At 44.7% G+C, this 13,755-nt stretch overlaps 1 protein-coding gene across 1 annotated transcript in view; it reads right to left on the reverse strand.

The window, feature by feature from the left end:
- LOC148431115 (ras-associated and pleckstrin homology domains-containing protein 1-like) overlaps positions 1-12,195 on the reverse strand; it is a 51,272-nt gene extending 39,077 nt beyond the window's left edge. Inside the window, exons 1-4 of the mRNA XM_088466328.1 lie at positions 12,046-12,195; positions 3,509-3,586; positions 3,183-3,342; positions 1,330-1,451 (exon numbers count right to left, since the gene is read on the reverse strand). Of these exons, the coding sequence (XP_088322454.1) occupies positions 1,330-1,451; positions 3,183-3,342; positions 3,509-3,586; positions 12,046-12,195 (510 nt within the window). The remainder of the gene's footprint in view (positions 1-1,329; positions 1,452-3,182; positions 3,343-3,508; positions 3,587-12,045) is intronic.
- Between the last annotated feature and the right edge of the window lie 1,560 nt (positions 12,196-13,755).

The following is a 13,755-nucleotide window of genomic DNA, read 5'->3' on the forward strand; positions in this document are numbered from 1 at the left end:
CCTCTCCCTAGTGCCTAACCCTAACCGTCCTCTCCAGCAGCCTGACCCTAACCCTCCCCCTAGTGCCTAACCCTAACCGTCCCCTCCAGCAGCCTAACCCTAACCCTCCCCCTAGTGCCTAACCCTAACCGTCCCCTCCAGCAGCCTAACCCTAACCCTCCCCCTAGTGCCTAACCCTAACCGTCCCCTCCAGCAGCCTAACCCTCACCACTAACATTAAAAAATGTTGAAAAAGAAAAGTGCCGACCCAAAGGCCTCATCATTAGCATCAAGCTAGTAGCGACCAATGACATAAGGAACCGCGATCATTACTGGGATACGCAGGTCGATCAGAACAAGACCCTTATGTTCAGGACTGGTCCATTGTCACAATACTGGTGCAGGCTATAGACTCCAGCGCTACAAGTCTCCTCTCTCTGCAAAGCACCACGATATTATAAGAAAGTGACATAACATGCATTATTAGGGTATTTATGGTGGGCAAAATGAAGACGATGAATATTTATAGAAGAAGAATAGCGATAGAATTATCGTATCGGAGCCCAGTCTTATTAACGATGATAAAGACATTTATAAAAATAATAATAATTAAAATCAGTCAGTTGTGCTAAATTCCATATTGTTTTGCTGAAAACAAGGCTTTGCGTTACATTGTAGCAGTATCATTGCCGTGGCCTCGCAGCATTGTGTCACATATTGTGTCTTTTCCCAGTAAGAAGTCGTCATTGTTCTAATAAGCTGCAAACTGGAGATTTCTTCATAACTGGCATCTCACCAACATTTATAACTTATTACAGATCCTGGGCTACATTTCTACAGACAATCCGGGTGTCAAGGTAATGAGGAACCTGAGGAATTTATCCTCTGCAAATGTTCCAATGCTGCGTATAATGCGTCATGGCCGGGCGGGGGCATGTGCGTGGTTTCTCTGTATGCGCTTCGCTGGGATGGACAATCGGCCACTATGCAATCACTCAGCTCGTAACGATCCACATTCCTGACTGTTACAGTACCCATGGGGTACAAGCTGGTATGGGGCGTGGGGGGAGCCCGTGTGGTTGTTTATGTGTAATGTAACACCAGCCAGGCCCTAGTCGTGCTATGTACCTATGTGTGATTATTGTGGCTGTGGAGTTCATCCCTAGCACTAATAATAAGCCCAGCACACAGTGTTCGAACATGACAGAAAAACCAAACGCGCAGACAATGATAACTATAATACGACACCCAACATCCGCGTCTCATACGATTAGGCTAATATAATGCAAATCTGATTTTTTTTTTTAATGAAAAATAAAAAAAAAATTAAATAGAGGAAATCCGCCTTACTTGTGGGTTTTTGAACAATGCGTATTTCTCAATGCGCTCCACAAACATCAGCTTGTTCTGGCTGTCCCGGGTCCAGTTTAATAAGTTCTCAACCAGGTTTTCATGGTCTTCAAAGATGCGATCTGAGAGAGAGAAAACAAAGTCACACTGCAGGGCGGCTGTCCGGTAATCAGATTATTATAGCTCACATTGCAGGACGGCTGTCCGGTAATCAGATTATTATAGCTCACATTGCAGGACGGCTGTCCAGTAATCAGATTATTATAGCTCACATTGCAGGACGGCTGTCCGGTAATCAGATTATTATAGCTCACATTGCAGGACGGCTGTCCGGTGATCAGATTATTATAGCTCACATTGCAGGACGGCTGTCCGGTGATCAGATTATTATAGCTCACATTGCAGGACGGCTGTCCGGTGATCAGATTATTATAGCTCACATTGCAGGGCGGCTGTCCGGTGATCAGATTATTATAGCTCACATTGCAGGGCGGCTGTCCGGTAATCAGATTATTATAGCTCACATTGCAGGACGGCTGTCCAGTAATCAGATTATTATAGCTCACATTGCAGGACGGCTGTCCGGTGATCAGATTATTATAGCTCACATTGCAGGGCGGCTGTCCGGTGATCAGATTATTATAGCTCACATTGCAGGACGGCTGTCCGGTGATCAGATTATTATAGCTCACATTGCAGGACGGCTGTCCGGTGATCAGATTATTATAGCTCACATTGCAGGGCGGCTGTCCGGTGATCAGATTATTATAGCTCACATTGCAGGGCGGCTGTCCGGTAATCAGATTATTATAGCTCACATTGCAGGACGGCTGTCCGGTGATCAGATTATTATAGCTCACATTGCAGGACGGCTGTCCGGTAATCAGATTATTATAGCTCACATTGCAGGAGGGCTGTCCGGTGATCAGATTATTATAGCTCACATTGCAGGACGGCTGTCCGGTGATCAGATTATTATAGCTCACATTGCAGGACGGCTGTCCGGTGATCAGATTATTACCAAGTAGTGCACTAATGCTGCGTAGTGATGACAGTTCTCAGCTACTGTCATTGTTACACAAATTAATGAAATCAGAAGTATGTGATAAAATAGAAATTTGCATGTGTGCTGATAATACAGCATAAATCTAATATTCATTGGGGCGTCACACTAACGAGGTCTTTGGAGCCTGTGGTAAGAATAAGCCCAATTAACACCGCACGCACCGCGGCGCTTACAGTATGACACGGACTAACCAGGGAGTGTGCAGGGATACAGTACGGTAACAATATGGGTGACTGGGCGACACTTTGCCACAATTCCGCTAATCACATCTTTTATGATTAGAAGTCACTTTACTGGGATTACATAATGACTTTGGATAAGCCGTACTAAGTAACCGCTTAGTACGGAGCCCTTTGAGGCTCTGCGCTCCTGGGATCTAGTGCAGGTCGGGCGCAGAGCCGCAGAGGGCTCCGCCTCGTCATGTAGCTTCGGGCTACCGGTGCAGCTGCTTCCCTAGGTCCTAATGTGACACCTGTAACACCAACAGCTAGAAGCTGTGTCATGATGACGCAAGAGGCGGGGCCCAACAAGTACAGCGGATAACACGCAGGGGTGATTTTAGGATAATGGGGGGAGGATTGCTTTAAAATAGATGGATGAATTTTTACATGAAAAAAAAAAAATCTCTTCATTTTGTGACATTTTCTGGCAGAAATATTCTATTTATTTGTTCATTTTATAGTTCTAGCGACTCCGTTACGTCCGTTTTCTCTTATTTCAGGGCAGCCGCGCTGCGGGCGAATTCCCGTCACATTACAGAGATTGCGGTATAATCACATCCACTAACCCATCTGTAGCTCGGAGATCGTCTCAACCAGCGACCAGTCCAGGCTGTATCCGCAGTGCGACTTGTCCATCAGGTTGTCCAGCACCTGTCGTACCGTCTGTCTCTCGTCCACCATCATGGTCTTGGAGCTCTCATCTGACATGTGCACTCGGATCACCAGCTGCAGCCAGGAGGAAATGAGTAACAGAGGACAGATAAGACAGGGAGATCCTGAAAATCTGCACTGATGCCCCCAATAAGGCAAAACGTCCTAGAGTGCAGCACGCTGTTATCCAACGCCCCCCCCGTTACCCCCCTTCCTGCCCCGCACCCCCTCTTACACCCACCTTCTTCACTTGAGCTTCTTTTATCTTTTCTAGCGCAACCCGAATCTTCTCTGCCTTAATGATGGCGGCCTGCTCCTCCTGCGCAAACAACGAGAAGCACACGATGTATGTGCATTACATATATATATATATATATACACAGTATCCATCTTTATGTGATTATGCCGAGAGTAGAACAGTCACCACCACAGAGACATCATAGACGAGACACCTCCTGGTCAGCGACATTTTCATGCATTGGTCACTTCACAACCACCTGATACAAAGGTTAGATAATTAGCCAAGGATTAAACGCACAGGGTCACCGTATCCAGGGGAACAGCGCACAGATCAATATAGCTGTATATATCTATACAGTATATATATATATATACACACACAGAGCAATATAACTATATATATATATATACACACACAGAGCAATATAACTATATATATATCTATACAGTATGTATATACACACAGAGCAATATAACTATATATATATCTATACAGTATATATATATACACACACACACAGAGCAATATAACTATATATATATCTATACAGTATCTATATATACACACACACACAGAGCAATATAGCTATATATATCTATACAGTATCTATATATACACACACACACAGAGCAATATAGCTATATATATCTATACAGTATATATATATACACACACAGAGCAATATAGCTATATATATCTATACAGTATATATATATACACACACACACAGAGCAATATAACTATATATATATCTATACAGTATGTATATACACACAGATCAATATAACTATATATCTACACAGTATATATATATATATATATATATATATATATATCTATACAGTATATATATATACACACACACACAGAGCAATATAACTATATATATATCTATACAGTATGTATATACACACAGAGCAATATAGCTATATATATCTATACAGTATCTATATATACACACACACACAGTGCAATATAGCTATATATATCTATATACACACACAGATCAATATAACTATATATCTACACAGTATATATATATATATATATATATATATATATATATATATCTATACAGTATCTATATATACACACAGAGCAAAATAGCTATATATATCTATACAGTATATATATACTGTATAGATATATAGTTATATTGATCTGTGTGTGTATATATATATATATATATATATATATATATATATATATATACTGTGTAGATATATAGTTATATTGACCTGTGTGTGTATATATATATATACTGTGTAGGGCCGGGCTACACACCATGCTGCAGCGTTGGGTCATTGATTTGATGAGTATCACATTTAAGCTTTTTTGCACTTTACTGTGAACTGACGCTGTATTGCGATATGCTGTGGTGATATATAAAGACTTTTACTTTTTTTGCATCTATTTTGGTGTGCTGGTCGTCTATTTGACATGGACATTTCTATCTATCTAGCTATTTGGACCAGGCACCCATGAAAAAACCTGTTTGAGTGTGCAAGACTTGGGAACTCTGGTCTATATATATATATATATATATACACACACACACAGATCAATATACCTGTATATATCTATACAGTATATATATATACACACTACAGCTATACACACTGACTCCAAACGGGCGCCTAGATGTGTGTGTGTGTGATAAATAAATATATATATATGTGTTTAAATGAATTGCCTCTTTAAATGTTGTGACCACCTCGCTGGCTCTCACAAATCGCATTTGATTATGGCTACAAACCCTTTAAACGTGTGTTGCCAGCACAGTAGAGGAATATTGTGTAAGGAGTCTGTGTGATGTAACTGGCGCAGAGAGTCTGAGTGATGTAACTGGCGCAGAGAGTCTGAGTGATGTTACTGGCGCAGAGAGTCTGAGTGATGTAACTGGTGCAGAGAGTCTGTGTGATGTAACTGGCATAGAGAGTCTGAGTGATGTAACTGGCGCAGAGGGTCTGAGTGATGTTACTGGCGCAGAGAGTCTGAGTGATGTAACTGGTGCAGAGAGTCTGTGTGATGTAACTGGCGCAGAGAGTCTGTGTGATGTAACTGGCATAGAGAGTCTGAGTGATGTAACTGGCGCAGAGGGTCTGAGTGATGTAACTGGCGCAGAGGGTCTGAGTGATGTAACTGGCGCAGAGGGTCTGTGTGACGTAACTGGTGCAGAGGGTCAGTGTCAGGTACCAGGCCCCGTCTGTCGCCCATTGTTACATTATAGAGTGACAGGGAGTATGTGAGCTATACATGGCATGGAGTACAGGTGTGCCTCTCCTAGCTATGTTCTCACATCTCTTCCATGTCAGTGTCAGGTACCAGGCCCCGTCTGTCGCCCATTGTTACATTATAGAGTGACAGGGAGTATGTGAGCTATACATGGCATGAGGTACAGGTGTGCCTCTCCTAGCTATGTTCTCACATCTCTTCCATGTCAGTGTCAGGTACCAGGCCCCGTCTGTCGCCCATTGTTACATTATAGAGTGACAGGGAGTATGTGAGCTATACATGGCATGGGGTACAGGTGTGCCTCTCCTGTGCTATGTTCTCACATCTCTTCCATGTCAGTGTCAGGTACCAGGCCCCGTCTGTCGCCCATTGTTACATTATAGAGTGACAGGGAGTATGTGAGCTATACATGGCATGAGGTACAGGTGTGCCTCTCCTAGCTATGTTCTCACATCTCTTCCATGTCAGTGTCAGGTACCAGGCCCCGTCTGTCGCCCATTGTTACATTATAGAGTGACAGGGAGTATGTGAGCTATACATGGCATGGGGTACAGGTGTGCCTCTCCTGTGCTATGTTCTCACATCTCTTCCATGTCAGTGTCAGGTACCAGGCCCCGTCTGTCGCCCATTGTTACATTATAGAGTGACAGGGAGTATGTGAGCTATACATGGCATGAGGTACAGGTGTGCCTCTCCTAGCTATGTTCTCACATCTCTTCCATGTCAGTGTCAGGTACCAGGCCCCGTCTGTCGCCCATTGTTACATTATAGAGTGACAGGGAGTATGTGAGCTATACATGGCATGGGGTACAGGTGTGCCTCTCCTGTGCTATGTTCTCACATCTCTTCCATGTCAGTGTCAGGTACCAGGCCCCGTCTGTCGCCCATTGTTACATTATAGAGTGACAGGGAGTATGTGAGCTATACATGGCATGAGGTACAGGTGTGCCTCTCCTAGCTATGTTCTCACATCTCTTCCATGTCAGTGTCAGGTACCAGGCCCCGTCTGTCGCCCATTGTTACATTATAGAGTGACAGGGAGTATGTGAGCTATACATGGCATGGGGTACAGGTGTGCCTCTCCTAGCTATGTTCTCACATCTCTTCCATGTCAGTGTCAGGTACCAGGCCCCGTCTGTCGCCCATTGTTACATTATAGAGTGACAGGGAGTATGTGAGCTATACATGGCATGAGGTACAGGTGTGCCTCTCCTAGCTATGTTCTCACATCTCTTCCATGTCAGTGTCAGGTACCAGGCCCCGTCTGTCGCCCATTGTTACATTATAGAGTGACAGGGAGTATGTGATGCTATACATGGCATGGGGTACAGGTGTGCCTCTCCTAGCTATGTTCTCACATCTCTTCCATGTCAGTGTCAGGTACCAGGCCCCGTCTGTCGCCCATTGTTACATTATAGAGTGACAGGGAGTATGTGAGCTATACATGGCATGGGGTACAGGTGTGCCTCTCCTGTGCTATGTTCTCACATCTCTTCCATGTCAGTGTCAGGTACCAGGCCCCGTCTGTCGCCCATTGTTACATTATAGAGTGACAGGGAGTATGTGAGCTATACATGGCATGAGGTACAGGTGTGCCTCTCCTAGCTATGTTCTCACATCTCTTCCATGTCAGTGTCAGGTACCAGGCCCCGTCTGTCGCCCATTGTTACATTATAGAGTGACAGGGAGTATGTGAGCTATACATGGCATGGGGTACAGGTGTGCCTCTCCTAGCTATGTTCTCACATCTCTTTCATGTCAGTGTCAGGTACCAGGCCCCGTCTGTCGCCCATTGTTACATTATAGAGTGACAGGGAGTATGTGATGCTATACATGGCATGGGGTACAGGTGTGCCTCTCCTAGCTATGTTCTCACATCTCTTCCATGTCAGTGTCAGGTACCAGGCCCCGTCTGTCGCCCATTGTTACATTATAGAGTGACAGGGAGTATGTGAGCTATACATGGCATGGGGTACAGGTGTGCCTCTCCTGTGCTATGTTCTCACATCTCTTCCATGTCAGTGTCAGGTACCAGGCCCCGTCTGTCGCCCATTGTTACATTATAGAGTGACAGGGAGTATGTGAGCTATACATGGCATGGGGTACAGGTGTGCCTCTCCTGTGCTATGTTCTCACATCTCTTCCATGTCAGTGTCAGGTACCAGGCCCCGTCTGTCGCCCATTGTTACATTATAGAGTGACAGGGAGTATGTGAGCTATACATGGCATGGGGTACAGGTGTGCCTCTCCTGTGCTATGTTCTCACATCTCTTCCATGTCAGTGTCAGGTACCAGGCCCCGTCTGTCGCCCATTCTTACATTATAGAGTGACAGGGAGTATGTGAGCTATACATGGCATGGGGTACAGGTGTGCCTCTCCTAGCTATGTTCTCACATCTCTTCCATGTCAGTGTCAGGTACCAGGCCCCGTCTGTCACCCATTGTTACATTATAGGGTGACAGGGAGTATGTGAGCTATACATGGCATGGGGTACAGGTGTGCCTCTCCTAGCTATGTTCTCACATCTCTTCCATGTCAGTGTCAGGTACCAGGCCCCGTCTGTCGCCCATTGTTACATTATAGAGTGATAGGGAGTATGTGAGCTATACATGGCATGGGGTACAGGTGTCCCTCTCCTAGCTATGTTCTCGCACACGCCTACCTCTACGCTAGCAGCCATTTCACTCTCGCTGAATAAACACTCATTATGACCCATAAACTGCACTAAGTCAGAAACAGGTATACAGTATACTTGGCACGCAGACCCAGCACACAGAGTGCAGCCAGGGTAAGCGCCAGTTATCAATAGAGCATTGTAGGGAAAAGTCAGCTAGAAAACTGTGCAGCTCAGTGTCCCTGTGCCATAAGTGCCCCGGGCATCAATTAGATGGGTAGCTGGTGAGGGCTGATGTTCCTGTGACTGAGGTCAGGTGACCATGCAGCGCCATCATACGGAGAGCTGGCTGGGCCATGATATCGCGGGATGTTCCTTAGGGACACACGAGCATCACCCTGACCGTATCAGAGCTGTCAGCACCGGGAAAGCGAACGTCTGGTAACACAGCCCCCAAAATGCATCAAGCAACACCCCGAGGCCCTGCAGGTCCCTCCCTCCCAGGAGCGTGTGTAGGAGACGCTCCTGCCCTGTAGCACCAGGTGCCTCCTGATAGGGCAAATGTTTAACGCAGATTACTGATCAGACGACACTCAAGATAAGTATAACGGTGTGCAGCTGCGATCGCTGCTTCATCAGGACCAGAACGTCAACATCACATGGATCAGAGGTTCCCAACTCCGCCATTACAGTCCAGGTATTAAGAATATCCATGATTGAGTCCAGATGGTTAAATCAAATTGACTGAGGTGCTGATAAGACACCTGTACTCAAGCATGATATCCTGAAACCCTGAACTGTAATGGCGGAGTTTGAGTACCTCTGGCATAGCCCATACCTGTGTAATACACCACGGCATCAAATCTGCTGATACGGACAATCTCCGCAATTACAACATGATAATGGCCCAATAAAGCCAATTGCACAGGGAAGAGGCACAGTTCTCTATACACTACTATATTATATACTGTATATAAGCATGCAGAGGCACAGCTCTCTATGTACTATATTGTATACTGTATATAAGCATGCAGAGGCACAGCTCTCTATGTACTATATTATATACTGTATATAAGCGCGCAGAGGCACAGCTCTCTATACACTACTATATTATATACTGTATATAAGCAAGCAGAGGCACAGCTCTCTATGTACTATATTATATACTGTATATAAGCGCGCAGAGGCACAGCTCTCTATGTACTATATTATATACTGTATATAAGCGAGCAAAGGCACAGCTCTCTATAAACTACTATATTATATACTGTATATAAGCATGCAGAGGCACAGCTCTCTATGTACTATATTATATACTGTATATAAGCATGCAGAGGCACAGCTCTCTATGTGCAATATTATATACTGAATAGGAGCCCGCAGAGGCACAGCTCTCTATGTACAATATTATATACTGAATAGGAGCCCGCAGAGGCACAGCTCTCTATGTACAATATTATATACTGAATAGGAGCGCGCAGAGTCTTTGCCATTCATTATTTAGTGAGCAGGGGAATTCTGTGCACAGCTGGGAAAAGTACGAGTGCGGTGTTCATATAATTATATTTCCACAGGATATTCTCATCAGCAAACAAACTGCGGAAAGGAACACAAACTCGATATAAGTAGTGACGCAGCAGCCACGAATCTGAGGCACGTCTGCAGCCACGAGTCTGAGGCACGTCTGCAGCCACGAGTCTGAGGCACGTCTGCATGACTGTGGTCTGGCAGACGGTGACATCCTTGTATGATTGACCGAACGGTTATTAACATAAAATCCTTGTAAGGCAAAGTGAGAAATGAATGCACAAAGCATTGTTTTGCTAGATGACAGCACCTGTACAGCGATACCTACCTGCATCTGACAAGCACAGGGACAGCTCCTGTACAGCGATACCTACCTGCATCTGACAAGCACAGGGACAGCACCTGGACAGCGATACCTACCTGCATCTGACAAGCACAGGGACAGCTCCTGTACAGCGATACCTACCTGCATCTGACAAGCACAGGGACAGCACCTGGACAGCGATACCTACCTGCATCTGACAAGCACAGGGACAGCACCTGTACAGCGATACCTACCTGCATCTGACAAGCACAGGGACAGCACCTGTACAGCGATACCTACCCGCATCTGACAAGCACAGGGACAGCACCTGTACAGCGATACCTACCTGCAGCTGACAAGCACAGGGACAGCACCTGTACAGCGATACCTACCTGCATCTGACAAACACAGGGACAGCACCTGTACAGCGATACTTACCTGCATCTGACAAGCACAGGGACAGCACCTGTACAGCGATACCTACCTGCAGCTGACAAGCACAGGGACAGCACCTGTACAGCGATACCTACCTGCATCTGACAAACACAGGGACAGCACCTGTACAGCGATACTTACCTGCATCTGACAAGCACAGGGACAGCACCTGTACAGCGATACCTACCTGCATCTGACAAGCACAGGGACAGCACCTGTACAGCGATACCTACCCGCATCTGACAAGCACAGGGACAGCACCTGTACAGCGATACCTACCTGCAGCTGACAAGCACAGGGACAGCACCAGTACAGCGATACCTACCTGCATCTGACAAGCACAGGGACAGCACCTGTACAGTGATACTTACCTACATCTGACAAGCACAGGGACACCACCTGTACAGCGATACTTACCTGTGTCTGACAAGCACAGGGACAGCACCTGTACAGTGATACTTACCTACATCTGACAAGCACAGGGACACCACCTGTACAGCGATACTTACCTGTGTCTGACAAGCACAGGGACAGCACCTGTACAGTGATACCTACCTGCATCTGACAAGCACAGGGACAGCACCTGTACATCGATACCTACCCGCATCTGACAAGCACAGGGACAGCACCTGTACAGCGATACCTACCTGCGTCTGACAAGCACAGGGACAGCACCTGTACAGTGATACCTACCTGCGTCTGACAAGCACAGGGACAGCACCAGTACAGTGATACCTACCTGCATCTGACAAGCACAGGGACAGCACCTGTACAGCGAAACCTACCTCCATCTGACAAGCACAGGGACAGCACCTGTACAGTGATACCTACCTGCATCTGACAAGCACAGGGACAGCACCTGTACAGCGATACCTACCTGCATCTGACAAGCACAGGGACAGCACCTGTACAGCGATACTTACCTGTGTCTGACAAGCACAGGGACAGCACCTGTACAGTGATACCTACCTGCATCTGACAAGCACAGGGACAGCACCTGTACAGTGATACCTACCTGCATCTGACAAGCACAGGGACAGCGGCAGCAGTTCTGCTATATACATGGGGGAGATAAGGAGCTGCACGCATTAAGTCCATGGGCAATCCTGTTTAATGGACGATACCAAAGTCAGACCGGGCACAGGTCAGAGTCAGGTCTGCCAAAGTCATTATTATACACATAAATATATATATATTATATATACACATATTATATACACACACACACGTCCAACAACATGCAGCATGACCATAAGCAACAGTGACACGTTGAAGTAGTGGGTTAGAGTCATCAGCCACATGCCAGCGAGTACTGTGCTCCTCTGAGTGTCCGGCTGACGGCCGGCACATAACCACAGCCGGCACAGTACAGCTGCGGGGAGGGGGATGTACATGCAGATGGAACGAGCAAGCTTCATCACCTTAGTCAGCAAGTGAGTGGGCTTCCCTGCAATGTTTCTGAGCAAAAGAGAGGTCTCCCTGTCCAGATAGGAATGCTTGCGCAGAGAGAGACAGGGAGAGAAAACGTGAAAAATACAGTTTAATGAAAAATGTGTGCAAGTCGTATTCATTTGCGTGCTCTGATTAATACAGTAAGCGTGCAGAGAAAGAGACATGACCGCCTAAATAAATAATCCCCTAGTACACAACAGGTCATTATCACCAAAATGAACATATAATTAGATTTCAATTCTATATTTGGAAATAGATAGAATATACAGTAACACCACCACCAACCTGCATTGCATCCCTGCTCCTATTCCATATATTGTATGTAATGCCACACGTGAGCACAAAGTTTGATACCAATGCTGAAACATCCTACTAGTACCTCTGGTACTATTACTGTACATCTGCTGCTATTACCTCTGGTACTATTTCTGCACATCTGGTACTATTACATATGGTACAATTTCTGTACATCTGGTACTATTACATATAGTACTATTACTGTACATCAGGTGCTATTACCTCTGGTACTATTTCTGTACATATGGTACTATTACCTCTGGTACTATTACCGTACATCTGGTGCTATTACCTCTGGTACTATTTCTGTACATATGGTACTATTACCTCTGGTACTATTTCTGTACATCTGGTACTATTACATATGGTACAATTTCTGTACATCTGGTACTATTACATATGGTACAATTACTGTACATCTGGTATTATCTCTGGTACTATTACTGTACATCTGGTGCAATTACCTCTGGTACTATTACATATGGTACAATTACTGTACATCTGGTAGCATTACCTCTGGTACTATTTCTGTACATCTGGTACTATTACATATGGTACAATTTCTGTACATCTGGTACTATTACATATAGTAGTATTACTGTATATCTGGTGCTATTACATATAGTACTATTATTGTACATCTGGTGCTATTACCTCTGGTACTATTTCTGTACATATGGTACTATTACCTCTGGTACTATTACTGTACATCTGGTACTATCACATATGGTACAATTTCTGTACATCTGGTACGATTACATATGGTACAATTACTGTACATCTGGTATTACCTCTGGTACTATTACTGTACATCTGGTGCAATTACCTCTGGTACTATTACATATGGTACAATTACTGTACATCTGGTAGTATTACCTCTGGTACTATTACTGTACATTTGGACTATTACCTCTGGTACTATTACTGTACATCTGTAACTATTACCACTAGTACTATTACTGTACATCTGGTACTATTACATAAGGTACAATTACTGTACATTGGTAAAATTACAAAGGGTACAATTACTGTACATCTGGTACTATTAAATATGGTACAATTACTGTACATCTGGTACTATTACCTCTGGTACTATTACTGTACATCTGTTATGAGCTCTTGTATTATTACTGTACATCTGGTACTATTACTGTACATCTGGTACTATTACTGTACATCTGATGCTATGAGCCCTTGTACTATTACTGTACATCTGGTACTATTACATATGGTACAATTACTGTACATCTGGTACTATTACTGTACATCTTGTACTATTACCTCTGGTACAATTACTGTACATCTGGAACTATTACTGTACATGTGGAACTATTACATATGGTACAATTACTGTACATCTGGAACTATTACATATGGTACAA

Source organism: Taudactylus pleione, unplaced genomic scaffold (assembly GCF_031769625.1).
Source record: "Taudactylus pleione unplaced genomic scaffold, aTauple2 ptg002844l, whole genome shotgun sequence".
Lineage (NCBI taxonomy): Eukaryota > Metazoa > Chordata > Amphibia > Anura > Myobatrachidae > Taudactylus > Taudactylus pleione.